The 24,489-nt window shown below is 36.1% G+C and overlaps 1 protein-coding gene across 1 annotated transcript; it reads right to left on the bottom strand.

The window, feature by feature from the left end:
* Positions 1-6,123: 6,123 nt before the first annotated feature.
* Positions 6,124-15,617, bottom strand: LOC136343049 (uncharacterized). Its single transcript, XM_066289416.1, has 4 exons — positions 15,609-15,617; positions 15,010-15,145; positions 14,875-14,946; positions 6,124-6,250 (listed from the first exon to the last, which is right to left on the bottom strand). Exons 1-4 carry the CDS (start codon positions 15,615-15,617, stop codon positions 6,144-6,146), a joined length of 324 nt encoding a protein of 107 aa, XP_066145513.1. The 3' UTR covers positions 6,124-6,143.
* Positions 15,618-24,489: the final 8,872 nt, after the last annotated feature.

The following is a 24,489-nucleotide window of genomic DNA, read 5'->3' as shown; positions in this document are numbered from 1 at the left end:
TCCGACCCATTATATCCCATACGTGCTCTATTGGGGACAAATCTGGAGACCGAGCTGGCCAAAGCAAAGTATCCAAATTTTCAGCTTCCAAATACCTCAAAGTATCGTTGGCTACATGTGGTCGCGCATTATCCTGTTGAAATGAGCTTCCAGGATGGTCGTGCATGTATGGTACAAGAACCGGTTCTAAGACACTATTGATGTACCTCTGAGCATTTAGTTTATCATAAATGAAAACAAGAGGAGACCGACTACCATACTGGATGGCACCCCAAACCATGACACCTGGTGTTAAACTAGAATGACGCCTTTCCAAAAAGTCCAAATTTAATCGCTCTCCTCTGCGCCTTCTAACACGTAACCGTCCATCAAATCGCCATAAACAAAATCGGCTCTCATGACTGAACATGATTCTTCTCCACTCATCCACCCATTGTACTCTCAGACATCACTCCAGCCGGGCCACCCTGTGGTTTTGTGATAATGGAAACCGACGCATAGGACGATATGAATTTAGTTCAAAACTTCGAATTCTGCAATATATCGTACCAAGGGAGACCCTTCGATTTAGGGTGACACCCAGTTAGCACCAAGAGACGGAATTGTTTTAAATGGGGCGCCTGTCGCTGAACAATGAAGTCTCCGGTCTTCGCGTTGGTTCGTCATTCTTGGACGACCACTACCACGATGACGATTTACTGACCCTTCGTTAGACCAATCTTTTCAAGCTCTTAGCACTGTTGATGCGTTTCGATCCAATCTACGTGCAATTTCGCGGAAAGGTAAACCTGCCTCATGCATACCAACAATTCTTCCCCTTTCAAAGGGAGTTAACAGCCGTTAAACTGCATTTTGGCGCATACGAGGCACTTTGCACTACCACACATTTAATATGGTACTAACAATAGTACCTTTATCGCCATCCGCCTGTAAAAAAATTTGCAAAAAGAACGATCGTCACAGATAAAAAAGTAAAGAAAAACTTCATATCGCATTAAAATACGAACTTGAAATTTTTATCATTTTTTTCTCTTTACAAGTCTAAAATTATATCAAAATTTCAAATACATACAATGCGTTCTTCTTGGTGTTGCGGTTTTTTTGAAGTCAGTGTATAAGAGGTGCAGGGGCGCAACTTGAGGTTTTAACTTGATCGATGAAGACATCAAGACTTGGTTCACCAGGTCTTAACAACAGGGGCAAGAAAAGTCTAACATTCACTCGCTCCAGCGGCTGGTCTGCACTCGCTCCGCGTATAAATATTTCCGGTGTACGAGCAGTTTAGTACCTTTCTCGAAAAATATTAGAAAACAATCTATGATTCTTTGTTTAAACGTAAACTTCAATTTGAAGAAATCTCTGTACTTACTGAAAATTACAATTCGGAACTGGATATTTCGTTAAAAAAACAAGGCACTTTAATTCGGGCGCCAAACTTGCACACAAACCTTTGTTGAAGCGGAACCTCACTTATTTATTTACGCAGGGGAAACCCACAAAGAACACGAACATTTACGTCGTTGGGCTGAAATCACAATTAAGAAGGTTTCTAATTGTCGACTAATATATTCTATTTTTAATACAACACAGAACGCGGTAACGCACTTAGCCCGTTTACATACTTACCCCGCTGCACTTTAAATGAAAAGTTCCAACCTATTGAATTGTGTGATGTTGCAGAAAAGTTAGATGGCTCTTAAAGTTTCGCTGTTTGAGAAAAAGGTCTACCTTAGCAACGAATTTTAAAAGGTCTATCTGTAGAAAACTTTACACAGTTTCACACTCTAAAATGTGTCCAAAATTCATCTTTTCCCGAGATATTTGCAGTCAAAAATAACAGCCGAATTTTAGCTCCATAAAAGCTCAAATGCAGGAAGGAAAGAATTAAATCCAAACTCTTAGATTTGTTTTCCAGTAGATATATGAAAATAATCCTAATTTTCGTCTCATTCCGCTGATTGATTTTTCCATTTGTAAGCGGGCATCGAAATCCTTAAAAGGTATTTTGGTGCCACGAGCGTCTCTATTGTCAATAAGAACTTGAAAGGACGATATTTTCCCGTTTTCCAATTCTTATTTGTGTTCCGAAGAGGCCGACTTCGTTTTTAATTTAGGGAAAAGTGTTTTCCGTAACAAGCATCCCTGAAAACTTTCTCGCTGTTATGGCAAATAGACAGACTTTAAACACGTGGACCGTAATTTATTAACATGTTATTCCAATTTATTAAATATTTTGGCTCGCTTTGGCAGGTAGTAATCTTTCCCTGTATAAATGAGGAAAATTTTCTACATTTTAGTTTTATTTGGATTATTTATTTATCCTGGAGTGCGTACTCTCTCACACCCGAACAGCTCCCGACCCGTATTCGACCTTTCAATACATATTCTGGAAATGCGAATTAAATCGATCGTTTTAGAGTTAGGCAGTCTAGGCATAAAATCTCTATTCATTATTAATGTGTAGTCCGAAGAGGTCAACGATACAACTTGTTGTTTTTACATTTTTTATTAATTAATTACTATTAGATTGTTGAAACTATAAAAAATTAATTTGAAGAAAAAACAAATGATAATGAAATGATTTGAACTAATTCAGTAAATTTTCCGCGGGATGCTGCCACCAGTGATGGTTTCTGGAGGTCGGGGCTGTGACAATGCTCTACAAAATTTCTGTAATATTCGACGTGGCTTGGACGTGGCCGAAGAAGAAATTCTAAGGTGTAAAATTCGATTCTTGTTCCTAATTTTTGCCACCTGCTCAGGTTTGGTTACCTTGTAGGAATTAGTCTTACTATGGGTCACCACAATGCATTTTCATCCACGGCAGCATGGCATCCCGTCAGGTATGAGCAACACATCAAAAGTATAATTCACAATTACTGCACTGCAAGGCAGAACGAATTAAGGTGTACTCACCGGGGATTGGGTGGCCCCCTACTCTAACCGTGGCTACCTTGCTTAAGTATGTTAGATGTCTTTGCCCTAATACGTCACAGCAATTCCAAGCGTTTACGTATAAAAATAAAAATGTCTTCGACAACTAGCTAGTCCTCGGGAATAACATGGAATTCCCGTAAAGAGGTACGCAAAGGGCCCATTTATGATTACAGAGCAAAGAGCGGATTCCGTTTGACTCTGATAATTAACGACCCAACACAAAAGCGACCCAAAAAGCGCGATTAAGAATAAATTGAATTTACTCAATTTTTCTTTCAATTTACGGGGTTTTTTAGTGGGTGAAACCCCACACAGGCTGGATGCACGGGCACCAGTATCGTCTTCCGCCAAGATTTTTTATCCCCGGGGTCGCGTCCCCAAAAAAAAAAAAAAAAAAAAAAAAACAACTAGCTAGTCCCCTCTAAAATAAGTATGGGCTCCCTCGGATTCACTCCTGTGGCCAACAGGTAGAATCCCAACGGAAAGAGTAGGTGATTACCTTTCTAGTCATCCCCTTCTTTCACTTGCTACCACCCGTCTCGGGAGTGCTTTCTTTAGCTCGTGTCGGGACTCACTGGCCGTCATCCCGCACAGGGTTCGCCATCGTGGGTACCACAGTAAAAGACCTATTAGGGCAATTTAGCATATGTTTTGGCTTCTTAAAAGAAATTCGGTTCAATTGTTTTACAAAAGAAAATTCGCTATACAGGGTGTCACATTTTCGTTGTAATCGTGGGATATCTCGGATATTAACAAAGATAAAGTGATGCGGTTTTCGCGAAACTGTGTCACTTTTTAGTGAAACTAATTATGACGTTAACAGAATCCTCTTTCAGAAAATGTCAACTATTTACATTATTATTTGAAATAACCATATCGAGTTTAGTATCTTTGGAATGGAGAAAATTAGGGGAATCAAAATAAGCAAAAATATACAGGGTGTCCCATTAAAAAAAAAAACATAAATGTTGTCCATATCTCGAAAACTAAAAATTATAAATAAAATTTGAGTATGCCACTGGATTCTTCGCAAAAACCTCTATCCGACACCGTTTATACATTTTGAATAATTTAACACATATTCAAACTATTGGGGGGGGTCCCAAAATACAATATTTTCAAAAACGCCCTGTAGTGCAAAAACTAAGATAGCTGGATCAATTCTGTTAACGTCATCATTAGTTTCACTGAAAAATGACACAGATTCGTGAAAGTCGCATCTCTTTATCTTTGTTAATATCCGAGATATCCCACGATTACAACGAAAATGGGACACCCTGTACATCCCACGATGCGTTTTGGCAACTCTGGAACTAATGACTTGCTGGCTATAGAGCATGCGATTTAATATGAAAACCAGGAACGAAACAAACTAGAAACATTTTTGATTGTCCTGTACAGGGTGAGCCTTTAGTAATGGCACACAGAACAATTACCTATTTTTGACGTAAAAATAATTCAATTTAACCAAATTTACGTTATACCAAAAGTTAATAATAACCAATACAGTAAGTCAAAATTGAAAACTGAAATCACATTTCGTTAAATATCTCTCGACACTTCGAACTAATTTTACGAAATTTCCTATCTAGAGGTTTTTTGAGATGATAAATTCGAAGTTATCGGCGATTTCAGTGTATCTTCTAGAAAACGTCACAATCGAGGATTAAGACCCATTTAAACTGCTTCAACATTTTGTGCCGAAGTGTATGTCGTTTTGAACTCATAAATTTTCATTCTCTACCTTTTCTGCTTAAAAAAGTTATACCTTATTAGTATTGCTAGAAACGTGCTAGAAATGTGTTCAAAGGAATGGTTCTCAAGAAGTTAAACTAAATTATCTAAATTTCCATTTTCTCTATTTGTCGACGTGTAATAACGTAATTTTTTGGTATCGTTAAAAAAGCACAAAGACAATATTACAACAGTTTAATGCCACAGTTGTTCTTCCATTAACATATTCAGTAAAGCTTCAAACAAATATTTTAGCAGTGACTAAAACACTTAGAAACGATTTTCCTGTGACAACAAATGCTCGGGATGACCACCATTAACTTGGATGCATTTTGCCACTCTTTTGCAGAACCACCACTTTATGTTAAATAGCATTATTTCATTTCGAAATAATTTTGCTGCGTTTTGAACTTTGCTTAATAATTCTTCAGGTGAATTTATAGCATTTTGGTAAACTGAAGATTTAGTGTAATCCCATGCGAAAAAGATCATAGAATTAAAATCGGGGCTTCCTGGAGGCCAGAGTATTTGCCATCCACGTCCTATTCTCCATGATTGGCAAAACAGGTATTTCAGAAATCCCTTACTGGAAATGGTTTTATTTAAATAATTTTGGTGTGCATGTTTCTTGGGCTACAACAAATACTTCATTAAATAATTGAACAAATTTAATTATTAAAAACCAAAAGAAAAAAAATAACTTGGCGGCCTTCCGTGGTGTCTTATACAGTCGTGTACACATCTAGGCATGGATCTAATGAGGTGATTGATGTCCTCTTGAGGGATCTGCATTCCAGGCTAACTGGACAGCATGACATAGCGCCGCTAGGGTTTGTGGGAGATGGGGTAAATTATGCAACTTTCTACCTGCAACATCCCATACATGTTCAATCGGTGAGAGATCTAGAGTTCCAGGTGGTCAAGGTAGCAAATTGATTGCATTTTGTTAAAAGAAATCCATAGTCACTCTAGCCACGAATGGCCGTGCATTGCCTTTCTGAAAAACTGGATTAACAAGAGTTTATAAGCACGAGATGAGGTTCCAGGATTTCTTGGACGTATTGTTGAAATGTCATTCTGCGTCTAATGAAAAGTAAAGGTGACCTGCTACCATATGCATCAGCGCCCCAAACCATTACCTCAACAATCTGATAGGGATGTCTCTGTATTGTAAATTGATTATCCCGTTTTTCACTTCGAATTCTTCTTACTTTTACCCATCATCATGCATACCTAAAAAAAATCTGGATTCGTCTCTAAATAAGATATTACCCCATTCCAGATTTTATTGTATCCGTTTTCTGCACCATTGCAGTTGATGTTAACGATGATTTAAGGTGACGAGTAACACAAAATGGAGACAATAGGAATTCAGTCCAAAGCTTCTTATCCGGCGATAAATAGTTTGAATCCCAATGGCTTTACCATATTTAGCAAACTACTGATCCGCCAGTGTTCTCGAGGAGACAAACTTATCTCTTAGGGCCATAATTCAAAGGCGGCGAACTTGGTGTTCTGCAGTTCTTCGGAGTCGTCCAGTATCTCTCCTTCTGCCTGTTTACTCTTCTGAGAACCATGCCTGACAACATCTTATCTATGCTTCAATATAGTAGCGATTTCCCTAAATGACAGACCAATCTCCCATAGACCCGCTATTGGACCTCTCTTAAACTTGTTCAGTTGATGAAAATTTTAATACATTCAACGTCTAAGCATATTAGATTAATCTAAAAGCACTTTCTAAGCACACTATATAGGATGTTTCCTAAGTGCGGTACATAACTTCAGGAATGTATTCAACAGCTAAAATAAAGGTAATTTTGTTATATAAACTATATCCCAAAAATGCTTCGTTGCCAAAATACAGGGTGTGAAAATTTCTTTAAAAAATTACAATTTTTTAAATATTTCCGAAACTACTTGAGACATTTTAATGAAATTTTGTCGGGTTTGAGAGTTAGCAACGGTGCATATTTAACACTAAAAACAGTGGCTGTTGTGTAACCAATAGCGTGTGGCCAGGATAATTGCTGGATATTTTAAAGGAAAAATGTGGTACACCACTGTTCTTTTCCAATATTTTGTTCCTTTTTTAATTATGTGTTCGATTTAGAAGAAAAAAGGTCTCTTGACTTTTTTTCGTAAGACGCACCCTTTTCGAGTAAATAAATAAAAAACATCGTAGCTAAATTTGTTCATTCTTTTTTATTATTCTTAAAAGAACAAATACTTATATGAAGATATAAATTTTTTTGTTGTGTACTTGCCTGTTTGGTAGCGAAATTGTCGAAATTTTACTAGTCACCAACACCGTTTATTTATCTGTGCGTGAGACATTAAATTTCAAACAATAAAATTTTCACACCCTGTATTTCCGCAACGAAGCATTTTTGGGATATAATTTATATAACAAAATTATCTTTATTTTAACTGTAGAATACGCTCCCGAAGTTATGCACCGTACTTAGGAAACACCCTGTATATCAATAAATGATATTTTGCAGTCACATTGCTATTTTATTGCAATTTTTATAGTTAAAAAACCTAAAATTCCTAAGAACTCGTAAATACATTGATAAATATGGTTGAAAATGTAATAGTTTTTTTGTATTCCCATATAAAAACATGTATACCAAAAATTATTTAAATAAAACCATTTTATGCAGTGTTCTTCTTCCTATATCACACAGGATATAAAAAAATGATTAAAATCGGATAAAAAATAAAAATACTACAGAGGTGTCTCAATCTTAAGTGGGTCACGCCGCGTATAAATAACAAAATATGCAAATCAAAGCAAATCGATATTTAACAAAAATCGGCCCGCACTTACCCCACTACACGTTTTGACTGGTTTTGACATTGCTTAATTGCCATTATTTACACGACTTTGACCCTATTGACTTTCTGATCCTACGTATCATGAGTTTTTTTTGCAAAAATAGGTAAGTCATTTTTACCTATGTTGGCGTAGAAGGCCTTTACAACAAGGTCGGGAAGTACATTACTGTAATTCGAAAGGAAAGTATACCATTAGCCTATTTCAAATCTTGACATAACAATGACCGAACCATGACGTGATACGGAGCGGCAAATATCAAAAATGGAATATTTTATATCCTCTCTCGCTCTATTCATCAGCATGGATCATCATAAAGTAGCGCAACGACATAATTGAGCTCTAATTATACTAGACTACAGGGGAAAAGTATGGGAAATAATTTAAACTAATTTCTGTTCGTCTACCCATGCTCAATAAATGTTGATAAGTAAAAGTTATTTATTAGTTTAAATTTTCATAGTTTCACGAAAAATCAAAATTCTTATCTCATTCAATTTTGAACTAACGCAATATTTTCAAATAGCTGAAAGTTTAGTTTTTTGTCAATATGTGAGCGATTTGATGAGAGCCCTTAACAATATACACTGGGTTGCTCATAAATACATCAAAGTGCCATATCTCAGTAAATATGAATTTTAGAAGAAAATGTTTCATATCAAAGTTTGTAATCATTAAAAGGTGCGTATTTTAAAATTGTTTTCCAATGTACATTGTGCGTCAAAAAACTGTGGCAGGACCAAATTGGGTTTTTTAAAATGAAACCCCCAAATTTTTTCGCAATTTTAGGATATATCCCCAAATTTGAAGGTCAATTTATGCAAAAGGTTTTACGTCAAAAATTTACCGTTTCCGAGTTATTCAGGAAAATTCTAAAATATTGATAACATGAAGTGTCGCAGATATCGGTGCTGTACACTAACTGTTGCAAATTTCCGAAGTGGCCCTATGGGGCTCCAGGCGATTTAATAAACCACGTTTTGACGTATTTTAAATTAAAAAAAGTTTTCCATAGCCTCTGAACTTACATAACTTTAAATTATTTGCTCACTTCCAATGAAATGCCCCAATCTTATCGACACCATCCTGTTGAAAATCCAAAAATCTATTTACTTCTGTTAATATTATTCTATCCCTAAATATAACCGTTTCTAATTTTCCGAAAATGGCCCTTTTTTGGCTTCTGAATGTTTTAAAAATTGCGCAGGTGACGTCACCATAGGCAAATATTACGTGATGTTCGGTGTCATTTTGACATTTTTCATAACTAACGATGACTGCATGATTATTTTGTGTTCGGAATCATACGTTAATTTCATATATTTTTCGTTAATGTTATCTTTTTCGTGAATAATAGTTTTTTTCAGAAAGAATGCAACAGCGTTCTGATCAAAATGGAAGACAATTTGAGGATTTGTTCTGAATGGCCCATTTTCATTAAAATATAATTATTTCCCATAGTTTTAGTCATTTAAGGATTCTGCACACAATGCCGTCAAGAAAATTGGGAAATTCTATTTGAAATAAACAAGCTATTGAGATTTGAAGTCATCTAACTTCGGAGGACTATTTCGTGGTTATGAAAACGATTTTTTAATTAAAACACGTCAAAATGAAGCTTATTAAGTCCTCTTTGAGCGCTATAAAATCGATTCAGACATTCTCAGCGGTTAGGGTGCAGCACCGATTTCCGCGAGACCTTCCAGCTATCAAAATTTTAGAATTTTCCCAGATACCTCGGAAATGGTAAATTTTTTACATCAAATCACTTACGCAAACTGACCTTAAAATTTGAAGGTAAATCCGAAAATGACAAAAATATAGGCGGGTTCCATTAAAAAAAAACATAACTTAGTACTAACGCACTTTTTTGATGGACTCTGTATATTTGACAATAATTTTACAATACACCCCACTCAATAACAAAAAAATTTAATATGAAATATTTCCTTCTAAAAGGCAGATTTACTGAGATGTCGCACTTTGATGCACCAATAGCAACCATATGCAAACAGAATGAATGGAGACTGTTAATAGATAGCCCCAAGTTAGGGTTAAAAGGTGTTTTGCTAAATAATCAAAATATTTTACACTCGATTCCTATTCGTCACCTAGTGAATATGAAAGATTCCTTTCAAAATATGATTACGCTTTTGTTACGAATTAGTTATGATGGACATCAGTGACAAATCTGCGGAAATTTCAAAGTTGTAGCTCTTCTGCTTAGATCACAATTGGGCCACACGGAATTAGGTTGCTTCATCCGCGAATGGGATAGTCGTAATAGAAAGAAGTTTTATAAAAAAAAGTGTGGCCTCATCATCAATTATTTCAATCTGGGCGAAAAAAAACGTTCTAAACAACCCTTTAGTTGATCCCCGAAAAGCGTTATTGCCACCATTACACATTAAACAAGGGTTTATGGAAAAGTAATGAAAAAAATGGAGCTGCTTTTCCAATACCTTCGCCAGACATTTTCAAAATTAAGTGAAGCTAAGATCAAGTTAGGTATAAATAATTATATATTGATCGGTCCTCAAATAAGAAATTTATTTAAAGATAATAACTTCGAGTTTGTTTTGAAAGGTAAAGAAAAAAAAGCTTAAGGCGATTCTCGTCTTGTGGCAAAAAAAACTTCTTAGCAAATAAGAGGAGCGGTAACTATCCTGAACCTGTTGAAAATTTGTTACCATCACACAGTTGCAACATGTTCCTGAAAATTCACTTTTTACAATCTCGTTTGGAGTTTTTACCTGACAACTGTAGGCCATTTAGTGACGAACATGGAGAGTGCTTCCATCATGACACCGCAACGATGGAACACGATACCAGAGCAAGTGGGACGTTTCAATGTTTGCGGTCTATTGCTGGATTGTTTATCAACTCGTTCCGGAAGCAGAATGCGAGAAGAGAACGAAAAACTTGTATCACAAGCCTCCAAATGAGCAGAAGAATGTGTGATATCTATTAATATGTACAAAAAAATAGGATTTTTGTTTTCTACAAAACTCAAACTAATTCTAAAATATTATTATTGTAGGATCATAAAACCGGGCTATAATTCAGTTGACCATCGACATTTTCGTAGATTTATGTATTCGTTCTTTCCATTTCACAGTACCGCGTCCCCATACTTAAAGATATTATGAAGACAATTAGAGTGATGATCCTCTGGGCATCTGGTGCCCAGACGTGACCAAGCGGGGGTGAGAAACCCAGAAGCACAGGTAGCAGTTAAGGGAGTGGGAAAAAGGAAGAGGCTGACCCGGGGAGTCCCGAAAACGACGAACTGAGATGAGACGGGCCTCGGTCCGCTTGCTCTTCTTTCTTTTATTCTTCTGTCTTTAGTTAATAAACACACACTTATTGCTTTTATTCTTGAACTGTGATTTCTTTAGTAGATATAACCACCATCCCATATCTACTCTAGTATTGGAATTTGATATCCCATTGAATCCCGATACTACGTTATTATTTTCATATTTAACATGTGTAAATTAAGAAAAAAAACTACTTTACGTAAAGAATACATTTTTGAAGTCACAATTCTTTGACCAGGGTTATTTACCGACGAAATTAACTATTACCCTGTTTGGTTGATTTTATGTATAGTTGACGGACTATAATAAAACTGTCTATTGTGGAAGCAGTGTGGGTGCAAAAACCAATTAAATTGTTTAATAATTTAATTACTGTTTGTCTCATACATAGTTATGGAAAAACTATACCGTTTTACTTGTCAAGAATCGTTTTTGATAATTCGAGAACATGCTAAACGAGACGGAGGCCTGAGCGAAGCCAACAGCTTTTCTTTCAGCGCCAGGACATGTCTTTTAGTCACTCCTTCCACAATATACTATTTTCCCCTGCTGACTTTAAAAGACAATATTATTCAGTGTTGATTGATGTGATTCAGTAATGATTATGAATCCCAATTTCTTTCCGTCCTTTCTTAAGACTAAAATAACATATTCATAATGGCACGTATATTAAGGTTCATTATTTAACTAAGGAGAAAATAAAAAAGTCGACTACAATGCCGTCGTCATTCTCATTGTTGTTTAGCTTATTATTGTTGTGGTAACGAGTATCATTTGAAACAATGAAAAAGTTTATCGCAATTTTATCAACTCTGGTAAGGAAAAAATTCGTGGAATAATTATGACCCTCTCGTCTTGGAACTTTCCTATCGCTGGGCGCTTCGAAATTTAAACTTTACGGTCGGGTCATAATAATGTATTCCACAACCTTGGGGTATAATAGGTATACTATTTTGAGCCATTTTTACGAGATTTTTATATGGAGCCAACACATTAGCATAAACTTGGGAGTTCTAATCTCAGTTTTAGCAAGCTTCCTACCTGCGATTCTATCAGAACAGCCCGTTGAAAAATGCACTAAATAGTATTTTTTACTTAAAGCATTTTTTTATTTCCTTATATTATTCATTATATGTATGTCTGCGAAAACACTCGACTCGGAATTATTCTCCTCTTTCTCTCGTCATCAGATAATGGAGCATTTTACCTCACGGACACACGCGCCGTTTCCGAATACATAAAACTATGTGGAAATTGGTGAAATAGAAGAAACACTCGGTGTCTAAAGTATAACAAATTGTAAAATAGTATGCAATCGTATTGTTAAAGTTGTTTATATCAACAGGAATTAAGCACCTCGTAAACGTATTTCAAACCATAAAATCAGATTATTTGTATGGTACGAGGTTGGTCCCAGAAGTACCTGACCTGACATACAGATGGTGAGTTTTTTGCCAAAAATTTACCTATATTACAAAGACCTAACTTTACAAAAGTTACGTGTAAAATTTGAGGGTGCTACATTGATTTATGTTTGTTTTGGAGTCGTTTTTAGTGAATGCTTTTAGAGATTTTGTTAACATGGAAAAAATTGATCATCGATTTTCAATTCAATACTTTTATGTAAAAGGGCTTAATCCGTCCAACATAAAAGCAGAATTAGATTTCACTCTGAAGAAATCTGGTTCTTCGTTAACATCTTTGAAATATTAGGTAGTAGAGTTTAAACGTGGTCGTACGAGCTGGCAAGACGAGCGCCGTGTGCTCGATCCCATGACACTCCAGATCCGACCACTCCAGAACTTGTGGTAAAAATCCACGAAACTGTACTGGAAGATAGTCGTTTCAAAAATACTGTATATCGCATTTTTACCAAACAACTGGATATGAGAAAGCTCTACGCAAGACGAACAAAACCAGCGCCATGAGAATGTTTCGAAGGAGTGTTTGAAAAAAAATGTCAATAGTAAAGTCAAGTTTTTGCATCGATTCATAACCATGGATAAAGCATGGGCCCATCAGTTCACATCTGAGACGAAACAGTAATGGAAACAATGGACTGAAAGGGGAGAATCTGCTCGAAAAAAGACGAAAACCGTTCCGGCTGCAGAAAAGGTGATGACGTCAGTTTTTCAGGATTCACGTGGAGTGAATTTTATTGATTATCTTCCTAAGGCAAAACAATAAACGGAGAATATTATATAGTCTTATAGTAGCATTTGAACGAAGGAATTATAAAAAAGCGACCGCAATTGGCGGAAAAGAAATTCTTGTCTTCCTCATCCACCTTATTCGCCAGATTTAGTCCCCTCGAATCATTTTCTATCTTCGAACTCACAAAATGGCTTGGTGGAAAGATATTTGCCAATAATGAAGAGGTTGGTGCCCATTTTGAAACATTCTCAAAGCTTCTTACTATGAACATTGTATACAAGGGAAAAGAGTACGAATCTCAATGTTCACTATGTAATGTACCCTTAGGTTACGCTTATGGATTTCCACTGCTTTAGTAGTATGTCCAGGATGGCCATATGTTGGGAACCCATTATCTGCCAATAAGGGTTACCCTTCATAAAAAACTTTCACTCCTCTTCCTCGTCAAGACAAAAGACTAAAGTATCCTCATTCTTGCCAAAATCAGATTTCAGCTGCAACACCCTTATAAATTATCCTTCCTTACCATTGTCTTGACTTTACGGGTTAAGAATTTGGAAAGTTACCATCTGTGGGTTACGTTGCCTATTGTTTAAACCCGGAGTACGCCTATGGGTACTGACCCCCATGTTTTAGTACTTAAGATACCCCGAAACTTGTAACATATTATTCTACACTATTCTTTTTCCCTAATAATAACGATAGAACTGATATAACTCTTGACTCTCTCCATTTAAATGCCAGTTAAAGCCTAAGATCTTTAGTTTTGTAACGATTCAGTGTTGTGTGTGTCATAACGAGTGGAATAAAATCTACTAAAGTGTTCCCGAGTTTTGTTACGCGAGTTCCATTACAACTATGTTGGGAAATATATTCCGTGATATAGAAAAGAGAACACCCCGTAAAAATGATTTTATTTAAATAATTTTTGGTATGCATTTTTGTATATAAAAATACAAAAAACGATTAAATTTTCAGTCATATTTATCAATATATTTACAAGTTTTCAGGAATTTTATGGGTTTTTTTTCTTATAAAAATTGCAATAAAATATCAACAATATTCCTGCAAAATATCATTTATTGGCATATAGGGTAATTAGAAAGTGCATTTATATTAATAAAATATGGCTAGAAGCAGAATGCAGTGAAATGTTCATCATTGACCGAGTTTGAAAGAAGTCGAATAGCGGGTCTACAAGAGGCGGGTCGGTCATTTAAGAGCCTTCGAGACATTCAATTATATTACCTAATATTGAATATTGTATAATATTGTTATGAGTCAATTATATATATTTCTCAAGTATTGAGCGATAATTGTTGGAAACGAATTGCACAATACTGCATTATTTATGCGTGTAGGGACAATACTGCACAATATTTATTACTTTATTTAAAATCTCCATGGCGAAACGAAATGAAGACCACGAATTTATTGTCGAATTTTTGCAACTCAATTGTGAATATCCAGCATTATGGAATATTAATAATATAAAATACAGTGATGGAAAATTAAATGATAATGCATATAAAGTGCTAATTGAAGAATATAAGGAAGTTAACCGGAGAGCAGACAAAGAAACAAGGAAAAAAATTGTTTGGGAACTAATAATAAAAAATAACTGAAGAAAGTAAAAGCACCCTACAGGTCGGGAACAGGCACTGATGATATTTATGTACCTGTATTATGTTATTTTAATGAACTTTAATTTTTTACAAGACCAGGAAATCCCTAAGAACGGATGTTCTACAATATCATAAAATGAAGAGGAAGGCATCGTAGATGTCTCGGCCAATATACACGAGCAAAATGCATCAAAGGTAAGTAAAGACAATTTATTTAGGTATTTAATTTGTGTTTCAAATTTGATTTTAAATGACATTGTCTTACCAAGCGACTTGCCCTTCGTTGTTGAAGTGTTCACAGAACCTTCACTTGATGTTTTTCGTCCTCGTAGGGGCTCTAGTGAATATAATTGAGAATGTTCTATATTGAGGTTAATATCAGTATCATCAGAATTATTACCCTTTGAAATGTCTACGTACTGAACTTGTACTTTTCGTCTCAAAAAATTATGGAGATAACAGGAAGCTACAACTAGTCTCTGTGAATAATTTTGATAATCTTTTGGATCACTGAATTCCAAGTCACAAAGTATATTCTCATTTGTTCACAAGTAGCAAATTACATCGTTTTAAGTATCACTCTTTAGCCCCACACTGACGTTTTGGTTCTTTTATTGAAGATAAATATAAAATAACTGTCAAACAGGCTTTACATTTATTTGACATTTTTACTTCAATTACTTTCATGCTTCAATAGTTTCTAGTTTCAAATTCAAACTGTAGAATGTGGATATTTCACAAAAATATTGAACCGTAGGGTAAACACTATAATGAAATGTCAGACATCAATCCAAGAAAAGTAAACAGACCAAAAAGAGAAGTACTGGATGATCCCGAAGAATTACAGAACGGCAAGATCGCCTCCTTCGAACTAAGGCCCTGAAAGGTGAGTTCGTCTCGATGAGGACGCTGGCGGATCAGTAGTTTGTTGAGTATGGAAGGCCCATTGGGATTCGAACTATTTATCACCGGATAACAAGTTTTGAACTGATTTATTACCGTCCCCATCTTCTGTTACCCTTCACCTTCAATTATCGTCAAAATTGACTGCAGTGGAACTGAGAACGGACACATTGGAATTTGAAATGGGATAATATCTTGTTTAGAGACGAATCCAAATTCTGTTTGGGTATACATGATGATCCGGCAAGAGTGAGAAGACGACGGGTTGAAAGAGGAGATCCTCAATTTACAATACAAAGGCAAGTCCGTCATACCGTTGGGGTAATGGTATGGGATGCTATTGCATATGGTAGCCGGCCACCTTTATTTTCCAAGAGACAGTATAACAGCCCAACGATACATCCAAGAAATCCTGGAATCTCATCCCGTGCCTGTAAACTCTTGTTAATCCAGTTTTTCAGCATGACAATGCACGACCACATGTGACTAGAGCGACTATAGACTTCTTTCAACAAAATGCAGTTAATTTGCTACCTTGATCACCTCGAACTCCACATCTCTCACCGATTGATGTATGGGGGTATTGTAGATAAAAGATTGCATAATTTACCCCATCTCCCACAAGCCCTAGTGAACTATGTCAGGCAGTCTAGTTAGCTTGGAATTCAATCCGCCAAGAAGACTTTGATCACCTCAATAGATTCATGCCTAGACGTGTTCAGGAATGCATAAGTTACTGTAGAGGACCGACGATTTTTTTTTTTTTTTTTTTGGTTTTTAACAATTAAATTTATTTACTTTTTTAATGAGGTGTTTGTTTTAACGTAAAAAACATCCATATCGAAAATTATTTAAATTAAACTATTTTTACTGGGCGTTCTCTTTTCTGTATCACGCTTTATATTTTTTTCTGTCCCGGAATACAACTACCCGTTTATACCCTGAAGCAAAGGTTCGCAAAACCAAGGCCTTGTCATTCGATTAACATATACATGTAAGATTCGCGGTTCAAGAGAAAAAACACAATTATCAGAGCACTTCTTTATTCTCCGTGAACCAAAAATGGAATCCGGATACAACCCGGTATCCATACACAGAACACATCCCCTCTTCGTGAGAGAACCGATAAGATGGAAGGGCTGTCCACCCTTTTTCCCACAGGTACCAAACCCCTAAACGTCATTCTCACCTACTCTAAAAGAATTTATAAACAACCCTTCCTTCTCACGCTAATCTGGGGAAGAGTTTGGTACCAAAAGCCTGTACCACTTTCAGATAATGCCAATTAATGGTCTTAACATAAACAAGAAATGCGAAGAGATTCATGACAGCCCTTTTACCATTTTCTCGCACTTATCTTGGGAGGAATTTAGAGCCAGAACCCCATGATATTTTCAGATAATTGATTAATTGTTTCAACATGAACAAAGAATGCCCACATACACTTTATTTTGATAACTGGATATTGCTCAGAACCGCGCCAGCTTATAAAACTGAAGAATATAACGAAAAAATGGAGTATGGTTATTTGCATGTGGTTGAAAAGAGGATTCGGAAAAAACTGACTGGAAAACCCTTGAAACTTTTTTAGGTTTCGACGGTAATGGCGACCAAATTCGTTATTTTCAACCTCCCTCAGTCTTCATGTGCAGCAATCAGAACTGCCGTAGATCGATTCCCACGGCCCGATGTTTCTGTTTCATACAAAATGATGGAAATATAAAACCTTAAAAGGTTTTGCAATCATCATCTAAAATTAATTATTTTCGTGAGATCTGGGCAATGTAACAAAGATTTCTCACACCCTGGGGCCATGTGCGAAATCTGCCTACAGTTCCTTCGCGGTGGCGTCCATACAGCCCTCAAGTCTCATAAACTAGATAAAAGTTGACAACCCACGCATATAACATAGAACAGGTGGGAATTGGCCAAGTCCACCAATATGTAGGCTCATGAGCATTTACCGTTGGTCCTGACAATAATATTATAATTTTCAATTGATTGTTCTTCAAGTGTTGGATCAGATACTCCTGAGATTATCCCCGTACGTTGATTTAGTGATAGATTAGAAACGTGAAACGATAGATTTACGTCTAAATATCCATAAAATAGCAATCAAGGTCTACGCTGACGCCTCTTTGTTTTACTACAAGATAATGTTCCGTAAAAGAAAATAAGTATCAATCGATTTTCCGGAATTGAAGAGTTTTACATCTCCCAATTCTGTACATTTAACAGATTGTTCATTGAGAAACACGGTCATTGCAGTAGCTTCACATAAATCTTACTCTAAGCTAGAGGAACTGAAAAAAGTCCACAAAGCGTAAACCCAAAGGGTTAGCCATCGACATAAAACTTTTAGGTGTCATTCAGGAAGAACGGTTGATATACAGCTCAGTCGGAACAGTTTGAAATGGAACCGGTATAAATGCCTAGATTTTAACGCAATCGTTTGTCATTGGTAGATATTAATCATTGCTGAAGCCGGAAATATTGCCACCGGGTTACTTGAACAATTTATTACTCCAACGCTTGCAGTAATGCAGGGTTTATGGCTGGTTACAATTCACTTATTTCCGATAGGACCCTGATCATGTATGGGTTTACTTTGAAACAACAGTGAAAGGATGGATTATCGCCACTTACCGAACACGACAGTAATTTCAGTTGGGTAACTATATATGTGCTATACATAAAATAATGCAAGTTTCCATCCCCAGGAGACAGCAATCAATAATGAGTATTTCAGAGTTATGACGCGTCAAGCTTGGTTGGAAAAAATCGAGTATTGCAAAGGAATTGGTCAATAGCTTAGTGTGACGAGGTCGTGGGACATCTTCGAACTCAATAGTGTCCCTACCGAAAATGGCCATTACCTATACAGTTCACGTCACCCTTCCAGGTCTACATACTGCTACAAGAAGATCAACAGGAATTGGCTTTCGGTAAAAAAAATTCTTCGACGCAGCTTGAGGCGGATAAGGAGGATTTCCTAGATGATCTTGGAAGCATCTTCCAATGTTTGTTTTTCACCGGAAAGCGATTTTATTGCACGAGTTTACAAATTCCAGTCAAGTTTTGCACCGAGCAAATTAGAACAATTTTTAGCGTTGTTCAATGTGCCGAATCCAATTGTACCATTTGTTTATCATGATTAGTTTTGGTTTTCAAGTTCGCGCCCCTCGACAAATCACTTAATTTATCGTGTTCAAAACGGTTTGTTTTTGGTTCAGAACGTGAGTTGTTTTTCCATACGCAACATCGCAGGGCCATCTGCACCATCGTGTGGTCATCTGTGTCGCCAAACTTGGTCTGATCTCGAACTTTGTTAAGGCAATGGATTGTGAAAAAGCGCTTTTCGGTGTTTAATTAAGTTGTTTTTCAATTTTTCATATGCGAAAATTAAAAAAGGAATATTTGTTGGACCGGATGTTCGAAAATTAACAGAGGAGAAAGAATTTACAAAATGTTTAACAACCCATGAAGCGGCCGCATGGGCATCATTTCTAAGTGTTAAGAACTTTCTTGGGAACTACAAATCTCAGGCTATTAAGCAAACAGTTGAAGATTTGTTGTAAAATTACCACAGAATTCGAGCTCGAATGTCTCTCAAAATACATTTTCTTCACTCCCATTTGGATTTTTTTCCATGAAAACTTAGATAACACAGGCGACGAGCAAGGAGAGCGAGTACACCAAAATATGGCAAAAATCTAAAGATGATGTAAAGGATTCTAGGATGATGAGATGCTGAGTGCCTGCTACTGGACATTTATGCGTGATACCGATTCGAAACAGTATAAGCGACTCAGTTCAATTGCCCTCTTTTTTTATTTTATGATTTTTAATTAATTAAATACATTTGTTAAAAATTGTAAAAAATTAATTTCTTAAACACCAAACGCCACCAAAAATCACTTGCTTCTACGAAACCATCAGATAAAAAACAATTCCCCAACAATAGTAACAGACAGTCATCAAACGAAACCAAAACTGAAAGTAAAATGTCTAGATATATCAATTGATAATAAATTAAAATTCATCAAACACGTGCAAAATATAAGAACGGAAATCATTAGAATCAAACACTTTAGAACTTTGACATACAAAAACCAAGAAATTAGTACCAAAACGGCCACCAAAATTTACAAATTCATCTGCAGATCGCTACTGAACTATATACATATACTAAGAGCAAATGCTACAGAAAGAACAAGATAGAGAGATCGCACTGAGACTTACCACCAAAATAAGACACCCAGAGAAACCCCTCCACAATCCATCCAAGGCATATACAGGGTTCGCCATTACTCCGGCCTTGGTTCCTGGTGTCTTTGTATAAATATCAATATGAAATGTTTAGTACAGTACTCATTTATATTGGAAAGCTGCATGATTTAATAATAGTTTTGTTTATACAGAGTGTTCCGTTTTCGCTGGGCAGCATAAAGTCATAATTTTTTAAATAGCAACCCATAATTTTTTTTATGCCATTTGATGAAACCTTAATTTAGAAGCAAAAAGCATTAAACATTTTTTAAATTGATTTCGGCGTTGCCATATTAGCGAAATTTCTTTAAAAATACAGCGTCTGAAAAAAATTATCACAAAACTGGTGTTTTTTGAAATTTTTAAATTTGTTTTTGAAAAGTAGTAAATCAAAGTCAGAGTTCCTTAAAAACTTTAAAACATTTTTTTAATGCACCATACTTTTTTTGTATGAGAGCGCTATTTTTTTATTTTGGAATCGATCTTATGAGGCTCCAAGGCGACATAATAAGCTACGTTTTGACATGTTTTAGTTTAAAAAGAGTTTTCCCTAACCCTCGAAATAGGCCTTCGAAGTTGTATGATTTCAATCCTCAATAACTTGCTTATTTCAAATAGAATGCCCTACTTTTCTCGACGGCATCGTGTTCAGAATCCAAAAACCTACAACTTTTGTTAACATTACCCTATCCCTAAACCCAACCGTTTCTGAGCTGCTGAAAATTGCCCCTTTTTTACATTTAAATTTGTATTTGAAAAGTCGCATCGGATGTTACGAGAAGTAAATAGGTCTTTTCTGGCAAGACTTCAACTGGTTTCTGATCGAAATGGAGGACAGTTTGAGAATTTATTGTAGATACAAATAATATTGTGAAAATAAATAATAATAATTTGTTATAAATAATATAAAAATAATAATACAGTCATCGAAACTCACTTTTCAAATACAAATTTAGATGTAAAAAAGGGGCAATTTTCAGCAGCTCAGAAACGGTTGGGTTTAGGGATAGGGTAATGTTAACAAAAGTTGTAGGTTTTTGGATTCTGAACACGATGCCGTCGAGAAAAGTAGGGCATTCTATTTGAAATAAGCAAGTTATTGAGGATTGAAATCATACAACTTCGAAGGCCTATTTCGAGGGTTATGGAAAACTTTTTTTAAACTAAAACATGTCAAAACGTAGCTTATTATGTGGCCTTGGAGCCTCATAAGATCGATTCCAAAATTCGCAACGATTAGGAAACAGCATTGATTTCCGTGAGACCTTGCAGCTATCAAAATTTTCGAATTTTCATAAATAACTCGAAAATGGTAAATTTTTTATATAAGACCTGTTTTATAAACTAGCCTTAAAATTTGACGATAAATCCGAAAATGGGAAAAAAATTGGGGGGTTCCATTTAGAAAAACATAATTTGGTACTACCACACTTTTATGACAGACCCTGTACATTTGAAAATAATTTTAAAATACGTGCCTTTTATTCCCCAAAAACTTTACTAAGACAAATTTCCTTCCAAAACTTATATTTACTAAGATATCGCACTTTGACGCACTAATGAGCAACCCTGTATACAGAGTGTTACAAATTAGTAGGCCAATCCGCTAACTACAGATTCTTTGAGCGAAAATAAGTCGACTTTCCTTATGCGACTTTTTTCTTTGGCTTTTGATACTCACTATACAGAGTGTTAAAGTTATTAAAAAATTAATTTATTTAGTTAATAACTTCGGTACTTCTTATCGTATTTTAATGAAATTTTGTAGTGATGCACAGTTCGATAAGGCGTTCTTTTCCTATAATTTAGGTAAAAAAAAGAAGAGAAGGGAAATTGGGGATCACGGACACAGCCCCCCCCCCCCCAAAAAACTTTTTTTTGCACGCGGCAATGGGGAACGTGTTTAATTTTTTAAACTAAATATTCTTTTATCTTAATTTTTTCATTCTTGTAAAATGTTGATTTACCGCTTACTTTAGAAGATATTCCAGCATATTGCCTCTCAATACATGGTAATGTGGCGGGGCACCATCCAACTGAAACCACATATTCGTTTAAATATCTGGGCAGGAATAGTTGACAATTTTCTCTTAGGTCCGGTTTTCATGCCTCCGCGATTAAAAGCTAAACAATTTCTATTTTTTTTAAGAAATTCATTTAGAGATTTACTAGATGATTTGCCCTTTAATGTGCGTCAAAATATGTGTAAACACCCTGTATATGAACGGACACTAATGACTGCAATGACGGAAAGATTACTACAGCTACAAACCAAATGGAAAGACAACCACTATAATTGGACTATACTCAACCTCCTTTGCCTAACAAGACAAAGAAGACAATTCCGCTTCCTCTTCCCTTCCACTACACTGTTGGAATATTTCCAAGAATTGTGATTTTTTTTGTATTTTTCGTCTTCCCTTTTTTGCGTATACTTGATTGGATTGTAAGGAAGAAAGATAAATCATTATGTCACGGACAAAAACCCAATGAGGTCGATAGCAGCTGCTTGATTGTCTACTACTAAATTTATTTAAAATCTCTAAAACTAGAATCATTTTTAAAGAACAATTTAAAAATTCGAATTTAACTGTGGAAATTACTTTAAAAACAGCCATTGGTTGTCCAGGTCCAAAACCGTGCAAATTTGTATTATTGGACACTTAACATTAAAGCTCAAGGGCTTACCAAAGTTTGTCGCATTATTTTAGAGCGGCCACAAAGGGCGATGCGAAAGTATCTCAAACCTTACATAAATATGTCGCAGATAAGAAGTTTTAGTGTTAAAGTATTAAACTTAACAATAGGATTATGACGGAAAACCGACGGAGCCATCTAGGGCTGTAGCACTGTCGAACGAGGTTATTACTACCTCCGGTACTAAATGGCCAAGTATCAGGGAATCCTATTTTTGGACGAGGGATATCTCCCTGGAATGGGCAGCGGGGATAAAGAAAGACAGCAGTGCGGTCGAGTGGTAATAAGCTCGTTAGTTTCTTGTCTTCTTTTATTTGTCTTTTTATATTTTGATAATATAATAACATCCTCATCCATGGAAAATGTCCAGAATATTACTCCGACAAATATGTATATGTGAGCTTTCATAAAGAAAATGATAGAGGATTTGTTTATGAATTCGTTTTAATGTAGGCGTGAGAAAAATGATGGAGGGTCTGTAACTATGAGAAAAATAATGGAATGCCGTTTATTAAATTTTTTTTAAGTAAGCGCATGCGCTCGGGGGTGGCTACAGCGCATCAGGTCAGAAACACATTCTTGCCTCGCTTCTAGAAACTACAAGTGTTCCAAGGACTTACCTTTGTTTGATAAAAAAATGAACCTAATCTGACATATAAATTAGATCATAAAAACATTCAGAGAACAAATCTGACTAATTATACTTACCATTTTAAGTAAGTGTTTGAAAAAATGTAACAAAAAATATTCAATAACGAATTTCTAAGACTGTTTAGGCCAGGGGCTTCCTGAGTTCCTGCCTAACAGTAGTGACTGCCTCCCTAGGCACCCATTGAGGAATCCAAATACGCTGGCGGGGTTTCGTAATTAAATCGAAGGACCAGACGGGCTTCCGTCATAAAATAAAGGGGTTCCGAAGGTTCGAGAGGGTATAGAAGCTCTATTACACGAATCACACTAAATTTAATCACAGACTAGTTGAATTACAAGGTGATTAAACTATTAACAATAACGCCCGTGTATAGATTTCTACTGCGACGAGAGCGTGAGAAGTTCGTAAAGTTCTGTGGTCTAACTTATGAAATTGAGAGAGGAGAGAAGTTGCTGTTAACGCGACGAGGTGAGAAACGATTCTGTTCTTTACTCCAAGAGGAGTGGTGCTCCTTCTCGAAAAATGCAGGTCCTCGAGTCTGGTTCCTTCCCATGATTTCGTGGGAAAATCACCACCTTGATGCTTTCACACCATTGCCTTATTGCTAACACCCTCTGGTTCTTGTCCACTTGCGAGTTTGTTGCGACATTCCATTCTAATTTACTGCGGCCCTTAATCGATTGTACGATTTGCACTTCATAAATCAGGGTGGAAGTAAACCAGGTGAAAGGTGATTAGCGCGGTACCCACGGTTTGGCACCTAATGGTATGTCGAGTTTTGGGTTCTGTTTTCTTTCTTTTGTAATGGAACTCGCGAAACAAAACTCGGGAACACTTTAGTAGATTTTATTCCACTCGTTATGACACACACAACACTGAATCGTTACAAAACTAAAGATCTTAGGCTTTAACTGGCATTTAAATGGAGAGAGTCAAGAGTTAAGGATGCAGGATTTTACAAGATTCCGGGAGCGTCGAGCTGTATCAGTCGTATCGTTATTATTAGAAAAATAGAATAGAGTAGAGAGTGTTACAAGTTTCGGGGTATCTTAAATATTAAAAATGGGGGTCAGTACCCATAGGCGTGCTCCGGTTTTAGGCAATAAGCAACATAACCCACAGATGGTAACTTTCCAAATTCTTAACCCGTAAAGTCAAGACAATGGTAAGAAAGGATAATTTACGAGGGTGTTGCAGCTGTAGTCTGATTTTAGCAAAATGTGGATACTTTAGACTTTTGTCTTGACGAGGAAGAGGAGTGAAAGTCTTTATGAAGGGTAACCCTTATTGGAAGATAATGGGTTCCCGACATATGGCCATCCTGGACATACCACTAAGGCAGTGGAAATCCATAGGCGT

Source organism: Euwallacea fornicatus, chromosome 13 (assembly GCF_040115645.1).
Source record: "Euwallacea fornicatus isolate EFF26 chromosome 13, ASM4011564v1, whole genome shotgun sequence".
NCBI lineage: Eukaryota > Metazoa > Arthropoda > Insecta > Coleoptera > Curculionidae > Euwallacea > Euwallacea fornicatus.
The sequence above is the reverse complement of the archived record's forward strand: the minus strand, read 5'-3'. Positions and strand labels throughout refer to the sequence as shown.